The sequence below is a fragment of the Macrosteles quadrilineatus genome, unplaced genomic scaffold (genome assembly GCF_028750875.1).
Source record: "Macrosteles quadrilineatus isolate MER2022 unplaced genomic scaffold, UCM_ALF_1.0 Scaffold_8__2_contigs__length_117827958, whole genome shotgun sequence".
Taxonomy (NCBI): domain Eukaryota; kingdom Metazoa; phylum Arthropoda; class Insecta; order Hemiptera; family Cicadellidae; genus Macrosteles; species Macrosteles quadrilineatus.
The window spans coordinates 83,428,614-83,441,676 of NW_026542601.1; the positions used below are offsets into that span (position 1 = coordinate 83,428,614).

At 26.5% G+C, this 13,063-nt stretch overlaps 1 protein-coding gene across 3 annotated transcripts in view; it reads left to right on the forward strand.

The window, feature by feature from the left end:
- LOC128999701 (dual specificity calcium/calmodulin-dependent 3',5'-cyclic nucleotide phosphodiesterase 1-like) overlaps positions 1–13,063 on the forward strand; it is a 64,513-nt gene that overhangs the window by 8,973 nt on the left and 42,477 nt on the right. The window contains exons 2-5 of one of the 3 annotated variants that reach the window (XM_054426336.1): positions 8,088–8,238; positions 9,682–9,795; positions 10,523–10,618; positions 12,721–12,762. In XM_054426336.1, the coding sequence (XP_054282311.1) occupies positions 8,088–8,238; positions 9,682–9,795; positions 10,523–10,618; positions 12,721–12,762 (403 nt within the window). The remainder of the gene's footprint in view (positions 1–8,087; positions 8,239–9,681; positions 9,796–10,522; positions 10,619–12,720; positions 12,763–13,063) is intronic. The other 2 variants (XM_054426337.1, XM_054426338.1) reach the window with 2 other exon arrangements.

Below are 13,063 nucleotides of genomic sequence, written 5' to 3' on the forward strand. Positions count from 1 at the left end.
ATTCATGTTTAAAACTTCTAATACATGTCATCTCTCTATATTGTTCCACATCATCAAACAAACATTTCTTAAAATCATTCATATTAATTGACTTATTTACAACACTTTTCTTGATTCCTTTACATTTAACTAGATTTTTCTTATCAAACTCATAACTGTATAGCTTTGATCTTAATCCACAATATTCTTCTAAAATTTCACCATTTAATTCATCTTTAAATTTTCCAATTACTTTTTTATTCTTTTCATTAAAACATTCATGATCTTTCTTATAATCACTTGTATCGAAATCATTTATATTTTCTTTAATAATTTTATAAGGATCTTTCTTTAATTCCACAAAGTAACTATCAGTGTCCATATATAATAGTTTTATATTTGGATCAAATTTCTTCAATTTTTCATAATAAAATTCATACATCAATAGCTTTGATAATTCTAAAACTGAAAATCCTATATAAATTGGTTTATCAAATTTTACTTTTTCTTTAATCATGTGAGAAGCAATACAATCGGTATCAAATATCTTAAATGTTTTAAAGTTTGGTTTTTTAGCTAGTTTTAATGAATATTCTTCATTACCTAATTTTATATCACATCTATTTCTAACATTTTCCATTGTCTTACCAAATACGGAATTATTCATTAATTTGAAGAAGTCTTTTTCAAAATCTGACTTTGATTGAGCTCTTAATTTTGTATTCAATTGAATATATTTTTTCATATAATTGTCTTGATCAAATCACTCTATTGACTCTTTTTAATTTTAATCCTTTTTTTAAGTAATATTTTAAGTTTCTTGAATGAACCACATAGTCTTTTTTATTAAATAATGTAGTACAAAGCTTATTATTATAATGTTCAGGAGCTAATGGTAAATCCTTGTGATTATCATGTAATTCCTTTGGATATTCTAAATCAACATCTTAAATATAACCATAATCAGCATTTTCATCTAATTCTAATATAGTTTCTTTCCATTCATCAGTTGTATATACATTTGGATTCATCCATTTAATATCTTTATATGGTAGTTTTTGACTTAAGGCCCATCCATATAAATTGTTTGCATCTACATATAACATGTAATTTTCAGGTTTATTAGGATCATAATTTTTGGTATATTTGTTATTTGCTTTACAATACCTTGTAACACATTGAGAAATTCCACCTCTTATACCTTTTTCAATCATCAAATACATATCATAATCACTTATTAATTCTAATTCTATTTTTGTTAATTTTAACATAGAGTCCCATGCTAATGATGGTGATGTTAAATAATGTGCAGGATCTAATTGATAGTTCTTTAAACAAACTGATCTAAAATTTTCAAATATATCAGCTAATAGCATCACATCTTGAATATTGTATAAATCAGAATAATTTCCTAATGTTTTAACTTTTAATTTATTCCAAACTTTTAGATAGTATTTATAATCATCATCACTAATATTTTCATCAGTTAAAGAACTATAAAACTGTGCTTTATCTAATATTTTATCATAATTTAATTTTTCAATATCATCTATAAACTCATAAGGAAATATACCTTTAGAAGATAATATTTCAAATGTTTCATCATCTTTTTCAATTATATCAATGTTTTTTATAAATTTAGTCAAGTGTTTAAATTCTTTCAGATTTTTAGCTAACTTATCAATTGATGAGGCCATAAATCTAAACGTATCTACAAATGAGAATTTTACAAATTTTCTAGGTTTATCATCTTCAAATTCATAACCATATCCTGAATTTACTGAATAATTTATATATTTTTCATCAGTATTTGCTATTAAATCAATTTTACCATATTTTTTAGCTAATTCTTTGATAAACAAATGTGTATCATAGTTTGAACTATTATGACAAAACACAGGTATATTTTGTGGAAATTTTAGATTTAAATTACAACTTGAATGTGCTGCACCTCTAAATTTTCCTGTTAAATGACAGTGATCTCTTACCTTTCGTCTTGTATCATTATCAAAACCACTAGTTTCACAAATATGACAAACACTTGCTTTATGATATTCAATTTCTTCATTTTTAGTTAAACTCATAGGCTTTTTGTTTTTCGAATTATATTTTTTAGCTATATACTTTGAAATCTCATCTAAGTATTCAAATAATTTATTTGGTACATTTTTCATTTCTTCATCTGTTTTTGCTCTATAACAAATTGGTTTATATATTTTATTAGTCACTCTAGAAACTAAATAAATTGTGAATCCATAAGGTATATGTTTCTGAATTTTATTTGTATATGAGTTGTTTGGATTATTTTCACAAGTATTAATCTTTTTCAGAATGCTTTCAAAATCCATATAAATTACAAAAGGATGTTCAAGTTTTTTACAATAATTTTCAAATTTAACAGTTTCACCAGGAAATGGCAAAATTGGTCGACAAGGTTCAAGAGATTTACAAATTATTAAATGTTCACTTAAATCTTTGTTTTTGTAAAAATGTGTTAAACATCTTCTACAAATGAATTTCTTATGTCTGTTACTTTTTGTTAATTGAGTAGAAACAAATTTACTTAAATCTGTTATCAAAACATAATGTGAATTATTATCATTTTTTATATACAATAGATCAATATCTAATCTCGCATTGTAATTTTCAGATATTTGTAATGGAACAATCTTTTTATCTTCATCAAATCTGTATACATTAATTGACATGGATGGATAATTATATTTAGAATCAAATGTACTTTTTTCAAATAATTTTATATCTTTTAAACTCATTGGATAATCAAATTCTTTAAAAATTTCATCATTCAAGTAATTTTTATATTGTTTTACTCTATGTGGATGATCAAACTTTTTATCTTCATATTTATCAATAGCACATCTAATTGCATAAATAAAACAATATTCATCTTTATTTTTGAAATTTATACAACACTTTTTATTTTTTATTTCAATTGGTAATTCAACATATGAACCACCATTTAATGAATTATGTTTACTAATTTTTAAATTTAAATCTAAACATCTTTTTAATGACAACCAGATCCTTTTGATGGTTGATTTAAATTTTCTCTTAATATTAATTTGTTAAATTGATCATCAATAAATTCATCAGTGTTTAATATATCTGAACTTCTTAAAGGATAATACACTTGGGTTTTTTGACTATCACCATTTACTAATTGTCTTTCATATTCACAAGATAATGATAACTGACCTCTTTTATTTTTAAATTCTTGTTTTTCAATCAATTTTTTAATTTCATTTCTTTGTGATTCTAAATATTCAGATATATCTAAATCATCATTTGAATTTGTTAAATAATACTCTTGAAAATAACCTTTTAATGATGACACTTCCTGAATATTTATTACATTTTCCTTTAGAATTGGTTTATTTTTTAAATGATCAGTTAATAATCCAATCAATTCTTTTCTAGTTTTATCTTTTATTTTAATACCATTTTTAATTGATAGATTTTGAATAAATTGTAATGATCTATATTTTAGATTATTAGGATTTTGTTTGATATTATTTAATCTTTTAATTAGTTCATCTCTATTTAAATTGTCAACATTTCTAACAGATAATTTGTTAGCAATTTCTTTTAATTTTTCACTGTTAAATAGTGAATAATTTGTTGGATCATATGACTTCTTTAATTCTTTTAATTGATCTAAATTTTTGTTTTGATAATCAACTATTTTATTTTGTTTACACCAAAGTTTTAAGTTATTAACTTCAGTTTCATATTTAGTTTTATTTTCAAAATGTTTCTTTGAATTATAATGTCTATTATAATTTTTAGATAATATATTCTTATTACAATAAGGGCATAATATATTTTTATTTGTACGCTCCATTTATTAGAAGAAAAATGTGCACGATTTATTAAGAATAATTTTATTTGAAAAAATTATTGTTGTAAAATATAAATATTAAGATAAATATTTATGTGTTAATTTAAAAATTATAAAAGTATTTTAAATAAAACTTAAACTTTTTTTAAAACCAGTAATTTTTTTTAAATAATACTTTCAAAAATTAATATTATTTTTATGAATTTTCTAATTTATTTATGTTTTTATTATGAATTTTAGTTTGTAAATGTTTTTGAAGATAACTAAGCCATTTTAAATCTCTACCACATTCACAATGGGTTGTGACTCTCATCATTTTTCTAACACATTCAATACAAATTGCAAATTTTTTATCTTTACTATAATAATGTTTATGAAAATTTTCCATATCTTTTGTTTCCTTACAATTCAAACATACTTTTTCACTTTTTTCTTCTACTATAATATTATCATATAACTTTTTTCTATAAATTAAATCACATTCTTTACAATATGAAAGTAATCCATCTTTATATTTTTTATTTTTATAAAAATTATTAATATTTTTTAATTGTTTACACTTTGAACATTCCTTCTCCATTTATATAGTATAAAATTTTACAAATTAGTTTTCTTCAATTCGTTATCATAAAAACTACCAAGTATATCTTCATCATTCAAGTCTTTAATACTATATGTAACAGGATTTGTATTATTAATTCTGGAAACAACAAATATTTCTCTTGACCAATTGTTTTTATATTTATTTGAAAAAGTTGATTTTTTGTTTCCTATTCTAACTCTATCATTTATTTTAAATTTAGATTTTGTAATTATTTTTGGTGGGATATATTTAAAAACTGTATTTAATAAATCATTTTCATTTTCTTTATTTACCTCAATTGGTTTCATTTTAATTGTTGAATGATATGAATTATTATATTCTTTAACTATTTCTTTAAGAATATCAATCCATCTAAAATTGTTATTAATTTCAAATAAAACTTTCATTTTTTCATTTTGAGTCCTATTATATCTTTCAATAATACTTGATTTTTCTTCATTTTCTGTATGATACATTTTAATATTATATTTCTTTAAAATTCCATTAAATTCTTTATTTACAAATTCTAATCCTTTGTCTGTATGTAATAAGTTTGGTGGTTTATGGCCAATTTTTATTGAATCTTTAATTATTTGTTCAAATGCTATAGATACATGTTTTCCATCTTTTTTCTTCAATGGTTTTGACCAAACATATTTAGAAAATGTATCAATAACATTCAACATGTATTTATAACCATCATTTTCTTTTTCATAATTTTTCATAATGATTAAATCAGCTGCCCATAAATCATCAATACCTAATGTAACTATTTTTCTTTTTCGAAATTTTTTTCTTATTAGAGCATGAATTTCTTTAGCTTCAATTTTTTGATCTTTTTTATTTAATTCCTTTTTTATTATTGGTTTAATTTCCTTTTTAATTATTTTACTTTTATTTGTTTTACAAATTGAACATTTAGTAGCAATTCTAAACAAACCATTCTTCATTTCAACAATTTCTGGATTAATATTTTTAGTTTTCTTCTTACATTTATGACACTGAATAAGTTCTTCCATTTAGATATAAACATTTTATATATAAATGGATATATGTTATAAATGTCGTAATTTTAATAACTTTACAATTACTAAAAATTATATAGGATGTAATATATGTAAAAAAATTATTTTTGAAAAAAAGATTAATAAACGAAAAAATAAAAACAAACATCTTATAAATATTTTAAGAGAATTTAATCATTTTCAACCATATCGCACACAACAATTAATCAATGAAATCTATACGTTATGTATTTTAGACAATAGTTTTGAAATAACACCTAAAAATATAAAATTATTCTTAAAACAAAGAAATTATACAAACTGGATATTTTACTATCAATTCTTAAACAAAATATTCAATATTGATTTTGAATTAAATTTTGAAGATAAAAGAAATATTACAGTAATTTTTAATGCATATTTCAGTTTTACAAAAAGAAATATATCATTTAAAAAACTATTACCAATGATTTTTAAACTTTTAGAATTGAATTTTTATATAAAACCAGAATTTGATGATATTTTTTTTAAATTCTTAAAACATCTATCAACTTTAAATGATCCATGCATAATAAATTAACATAATGGTTTTTCTGATAACATAAGTGATACATCAGATATTATTTAAAAAAATAGAATTTTAAATATCACACAACAGTTCTAACAAACTGTTGTGTGATATTTAAAATTCTTTTCATATATTTCAATTATTAACTGTTTAAAATTTCTATAATTTTTTTTTGTAATAAATGGATCTATTAGAAGAGATTAATAATATTGGAGAATGTAAATTCAAAGAATATAAACCAATAAAAAGTTTAGAATTGAATACAAAATATAAAATAGAAAAATTTGAAAAAGTTAAAGATAAATATGGACCAACAATTATTGTTGAATTAGAAAAATGTAAAGTTCATTTACCTCATAGATTTATTAATATATTTGATGAAAAAACAATTAAAGAATTAAATAAAAAAGATTTAAACTTAATTATTACTGAAATTAAAACATTCAAAGATAAAGAAACTGTTTTAGTTAAATTTGTATAAAAACTACTCATTAAATTTTAAAATTTTACTTGTTTTTAAAAACATTTTGTTTTGTAGTCAATTTTATGTAAAATATAGACATATTCATGAAAATTTCATCAAAATTATATACTTTTTCTAGAAAAATATGAATATGTTAGAAATTGACCTAAAAGGGTAAAAAATATAGCATATTGTATAAAAAAATAGGAAAATTCATTTAATTTTTGAGTGGCTCCTTTTTTGGCCCAGAAGTGACATGAATATATCTACTTATATATATATATATATATATCTAATATATAAAATTCTCGTGTCACAGTGTTTGTCTGCAAACTCCTCCGGAACGACTTCACCGATCGTTATGAAATTTGGTGTGTAAATTCTGTAGGTATGCGAATCGGACGTAAACTATTTCCCGTTTCGAAATTCTTAAAAGGGCTCCGCCCCAGTGGCTCTGGAGTTTCCCATGTTAACCTTATGAGAAATTGAATTAATGAATCTTAACAGCTGTTTCAATTAAACAAGTTGGTTCTGTTCTATGATGTTCAATAGCATTAAAGTTACAAGGATTACCAACAGGGTGCAGCACTATTATTTCTTTTACATTTATGACAACAGCTAATTTGCAACCAAAAGGTGAGTGAGCGTAGCGAACGAACTTCAACCTGGAGGCGAGTTAGCGTAGCGAACGAGCTAACCTGAAGGCAAGTGAGCGCAGCGAACGAGCTCCAACCTAAAGGTGAGTGAGCGTAGCGAACGAGCTCCAACCCAAAGGTGAGTGAGCGTAGCGAACGAACTTTAACCAGGACGTGATTGAGCGATGCGAACGAGAGAGGCGAGTAGCGAACGAGCTAACCTGAAGGCAAGTGAGAGCAGCGAACGAGCTCCAACCTAAAGGTGAGTGAGCGTAGCGAACGAGCTCCAACCTAAAGGTGAGTGAGCGTAGCGAACGAACTTCAACCAGGACGTGATTGAGCGATGCGAACGAGATCATCTTGAAAATTAAACGTAACGGTACTTTCTTTCCATCGGTCTGTCTTAGGGGAAACCTATAACTTAGGCGATACGAAGTTCGCCGGGTCAGCTAGTATATATATATATATATGAATTTCAACGGATGGTGTTTTTGGCCTCTAGGGACCTCAAAATGAAAAATTAAATCGGTCCCGGGTCCAGGTCTTACCATGAGTACTACGGTAATAGCTTATTCCCTATATGGGAAATTCGCTAAAAACCCAAGACCTTTAATAGTATATTTCATCACTAGGGCCTAAAGGACTCTTTTTGACCCGAGGTCAAGTTTTACGATCGAGGCGAAGCCAAGGTGAAAGAATGATCGAGGGTTAAAAATATGTACATTTTTGTTTTGCCAGTTCAGGGTGCCAGAAGAATGAGTAATCGTTGTTAAGTTAAAACTCGAAAGATGTATATGGGGCAAAGCTTTAAATGAATATCGACATAAGATAGCATAGTTAGGTAGCTCGATTATCTCTGCATAAAACTGTATCTTACTGTTCTAGTGGGTTTCAATTATGTATGGACTATAGACTAACATGTTATAAATAATCGTCCAAACCACTGGTATGGTTAGGATCAAACAATTTACCTCAAATTTGTTTCCCTTGTTCCAGAACAAGGCTCCCTCACAATCGTTAGACGAAGTAGTGCCAAAAAACAGCAACGAACAACCAGTGAAGAAGAAAGTGTTGATAGTGATGATTTGACCACAGACAACCTTCCGGCGATAGACACACCCGACGCTTGTGATAAAGCCGCGGCTAGGTGAGTGTAAATAGATAACAATACAACAATACAGGGTGTCACACAAGTTACAAAATATCAAAAATAGGTGTATTGGGTGAAAAAAATAAAATTAAGAATAAAGTATTTTTCAAAAACCACTCTTTAGTGGGATAACCGGGTTTTTTTCTTATCTGATATCTTATGACGGTAAATTTATGGAATTTTTGCTACTCAATTAAAAAATAACCATAAGCATTTTGATTAAAATATTCTTACCTTTTTCAAAATGGTAGTCGTTTTAGTTTTCATAACTAAAATTACAAAAATATTTTTGATTTTGTAAAAAGGTGTCATGAACACTATTCATTAACATTTAACATTTCCTATGAAACAACACCATGTTTATAATTATCGAATATAAAAGATATTATATACGAGAAATCACTGTTTTAAGACCAAAAGAATTAGCTTAGACTTTTTGTTTTTATAACTACTTATCAATACGTATTTTTGAATATAGTGTTGTTTTACGGAAAATACTGGATGCTAAATAAAAGTGCTCTTGGCAACTTTTTATCGAGCCAGCTATATGATTTTTTTTAAATTCGAATTATAAAAGTAAATAATATTATGCCATCTTTAAACCAAATGTTAATACTTTATGACAATTTCATTTCAATCAGCTTTAATTTTTTATAATCGTATACAAAATTGCATTAATATATATTTAATAGTTTTTAAGATATAAATTTTATTTTTTTTAGTTTATTTTTCGGTTTTTAGAAAAAACTTTGTTTCTAATTATCTTTAATATTGACGACAAACCTATTCTTATATTTATGGGACACTCTGCATATGATTTGGGGGAAAATCTGTTCTAGTCAGCAATAAAAAACAAAAGGTATCTCAGTTTATTCTATAATAATTTTCCGCTCATTATTTAACATAACCAACAATTTAATGCTCATTTAATACATTGATAAAAAATTACGATGGATTATTAAAACTGGCTCTATTAAAATCTATGTGTTTTGAGCATCTTAGTTGGTTTACTTTATTCCCGAATATGTTTTCGTAGACTGTCTTTCGGGGAGATGAAAAGTAATATTAATAGTAAACAAAAAATGAAAATTATTTTATTTTATTTCAAAACTAAGTTTTACGAGCTGCTCTAAAGTGTTTTCTTAATGGTAAAAAAAATATATTACACCGTTCCAGGAATTTTCAATCACACTGTATAGTCTCAAGACACCTGCTGGTATTAGGATGTAGATATTTTTTTGGTTGAACAGGCTTTTAATAAATTAAGTAGTTGTACTGAGAATTTACTATGTGTTAGAATATTTAAACAATATTTATATAATAGTCGAAAACAATACTAGACAAATCAAACTTTAAAGATATTTCAGAAGCTACATTAGTCTTCGGAGTGCTGGATATTTCTTTAACCAAAAATAATTACAACAACAATTCTTGTTTCAGGTTGCGTTGTTTACTAAAACAGTTAGAACGTGGAGAGATCTCGGCTGACGTATTGCAAAAGAATTTGCAGTACGCAGCCAGAGTCCTGGAGGCGGTCTTCATCGATGAAACTAAGTAAGTTAGACTGTTTGCGTGTTATATGTTTAGTTATTAAACGAAGAATGGTCGTTTTTCTGACTATCAGCACCAAACTATCACATCGATGTTTTAGAAATGTTGGTCGCTGGATAACTGAATTTTTGTGTACACGTGGTTATGTAAGTTAATTATGGTAGATGATTGTTTCTTCTCAAGTAGTATTGTTTAAATATTTCAGTTATTTATATGAGAATTGATTGTATTTATGTCAAAAAGCTCAAAAGAATATGCGTTTTTAAATTGACAAAAGTGTTTGTAAAAAATTTTGTTTGTTGTAGCATCTAGTAAACTAGACTAATTTTGTAAGAATGGTTCATTTATTTCAACAGCTTCACTAGATTTGGTTCTATTCTATTTTGCTATTCAAGTTCCAAAACGTTTTCAAATAAAATTTAACCGATGTACCAATGAAATGGTTCTACAAAATGTGTTTAAAACAAATTACTCCTAACGATTTAGAGGAATTAGGTTTATTCGAACTCAAATTGTACATAATATGTTTCGCATAACATTATCCAATGTTCTAGGCGATTCACTATATGTTACATTCTCTTGCATCTTCTTTGTCAGGTCTCCAGGCGTTAGGTTTGTGCATGGTGCACCCCAATTGCCCATACGGATATCCATCATCGAAGGGCCATATGTACTAAATGTGTCTAGCTAGTGTTTGTCCGGCTGTTAGTGTAATGATGATATGGCACAGGCGATCTGACACGAAAGCTGCCACCGACCGTTCTGAAGGAGAGACGACAATCAACATCACCCAGAGAAAACTCAAGACCCCCGTCTGGGCCGTCAGGTTAACACACCTTCTTGGCTATGCAATCTAGGTCCCGAGGAATAGTAAGCACAGCACGGAGAATTCCTTATTAGTAAAACCAACCCTGACACCTTTTTTTAGAAAAAAGATGATTGAGCACTTTAAATTCCAATCCTTTCCAATTTCCAAAGCGTTTCCTCGTCCGGTTAGGGGGATCTCCTTCTTCAGGTACGTTAAGTGTTGCCAGTTGCACGATCCTGTCAATCTGTTCAATGTCTCTTTCAATGGAATGCTGAATGCACTCTGTTCTTGTTTGTGTTTACAGTCGAATGAACCATCTCTTTCTTCCCTGTCTTCTCTCTGATCTTTATTGTGTTGAATAGGTGTGCAGAATTTAACATACGGATAGATATAAGTGATCTGTGTAATATAGTTATAAAGGTATAGTATAGATTAGACAATCATGTTTAGAGTTTAATTAAGATTATATTGTGAATATTAGACTATTCGATAAAAATAATAGACTTACCGTTTATGTATATTGTTTACTTTGATAATATGCATGGATGAGCTTTTTATCAAAAATTTTATTTTAAATACATTACAAATTATCTAGTTCATATTATTATTACTAAACATGCAAATTTATCTAATCAGCACTTACAAATATTTTTACATCTAACACAACACGGAAACCTATTTCATGCTCTATGCTTTTACTTCTTAAGTTTTAGTTAATCTAGCTTTGAATGACATTGGAATCCATCATTTTTGTATCATTTTAATTTTAATATTGTAGGTTATTAACACTATGTACTATTTATAAAACTGTTATGGTTATGAAGATTTTTTAACCGTGTCGAAAATGGGATTTGGTGATAAAATACGACTCAATGTCAAAGATTCAAATTGATAAAATAAACAATTTTACAAAGATATATTTTTTTAAATTTGTACTTAACTTATCACTCTGCATCTTTTCAAAATTAAGTATTTTAGTACGTCTTTAGTGTCTTTAATTCAAGAGACAAAGTATGTTTTATATGAATGAATTTATTTTGTTCGTACTAATTAAATACTCAAATTTCTAATGTTGACACAATTTTGATTCATAAAAACCTTTTTATATATCAAGCTGAATCATATTTGTTGTTCGAGTAATTCTACTCAACAAAATCGTAGGAAAAGTAATTTGGTTTTTATTTAAAAATCTTTTACTGTTCCATCATTGTACCTTTTGTTTCTCTAGTACCGTAAGTACTACATGCATTTATTTATTCAGGATGAATATTTTAAAATGTATACAAGTTTTTACAATAATTATGAGAGGTTATTATGACACAAGTTCGTGCAAATGATGATTTTTGTACGTAGACAAAGATTTTACTATTTATTAGCATAATAATAAATTAGATAATTTCAAATATTCATTTAAATAATAATTCTTTTAATTCTTTAATAAAAGTTGTGTCAATGTAAACTATCGACTTAAATAATGCAGCATGACATAAATGCTAATTTTTAAAGTTGCCAAATCATTTACCAAAATAATAATTAGCTCTAATCTTTGAAAAACAAAAAATTGAAGTAATAATTGGTTAAATAATTTTCAAATTTCTTACTAGAAAACGTATAAAAAATACCTTCAACGATCCAATAGTGTTCAACCAGTATTTTAAATAAACTGAAATTCACCATAGTTTATATTTAATGTAGGGTAACATTTATGTTTAAAGTAAATGACAATTAATCTTTTTTGTGACTACAGACTCGTTGGTTTTTACGTGTTATGTTATGTTATGATGCTAAAAGAACGAAGAAAGATCGAACCACTTCCGAATTAAGCGTGACAAAAAAATGTGTCTAGCGGATTTCAAAAATGCACATAGAACACTAAAAATTTAATTAATTTCTTATATCCATACTAATTATTTGCAATTAATAAAATTCCAAATACTTGCATGCACTTTAAACTTTTGTTTGCCTAAGTCCCCATGTAATTTACTTTTTCTCATCATATCATGTGACATATGCAGTGTCGGTCTTCGGTGTGCTTCAGATTTTAATCAGTATTTTTGTCTCAATTTCGAACATATCTTCAGATTATTTATACACCTGTCTAAAGTTCTTTTGGTTTTTAGATCCTCAGTGAGGAAAAAGGAGCAGGGCGAGGAGTCATCGAGGTTTGTGTAACTGGAATATTCCAGTTCATGTCTGCATTGCTTACCCATTTTCTTATTTCCCCCTTTTAGAACGAACCACACACGAGTCAAATACTCAATAGTTTAGTACAAAACTAGTGCACATTCACTTATCTATCACTAATACGAGAATAGTGAACTAGCTAGGCACATACACTGTAATTAGTGCAAATGTTAATAGTATCTCAATATTATTAGTTTTTAATAAATCATTTTTTACAATTTTCCTTACCTTATATGCATTTCTTCATGAAAACACATACTACGACATGTTCAGCTCATT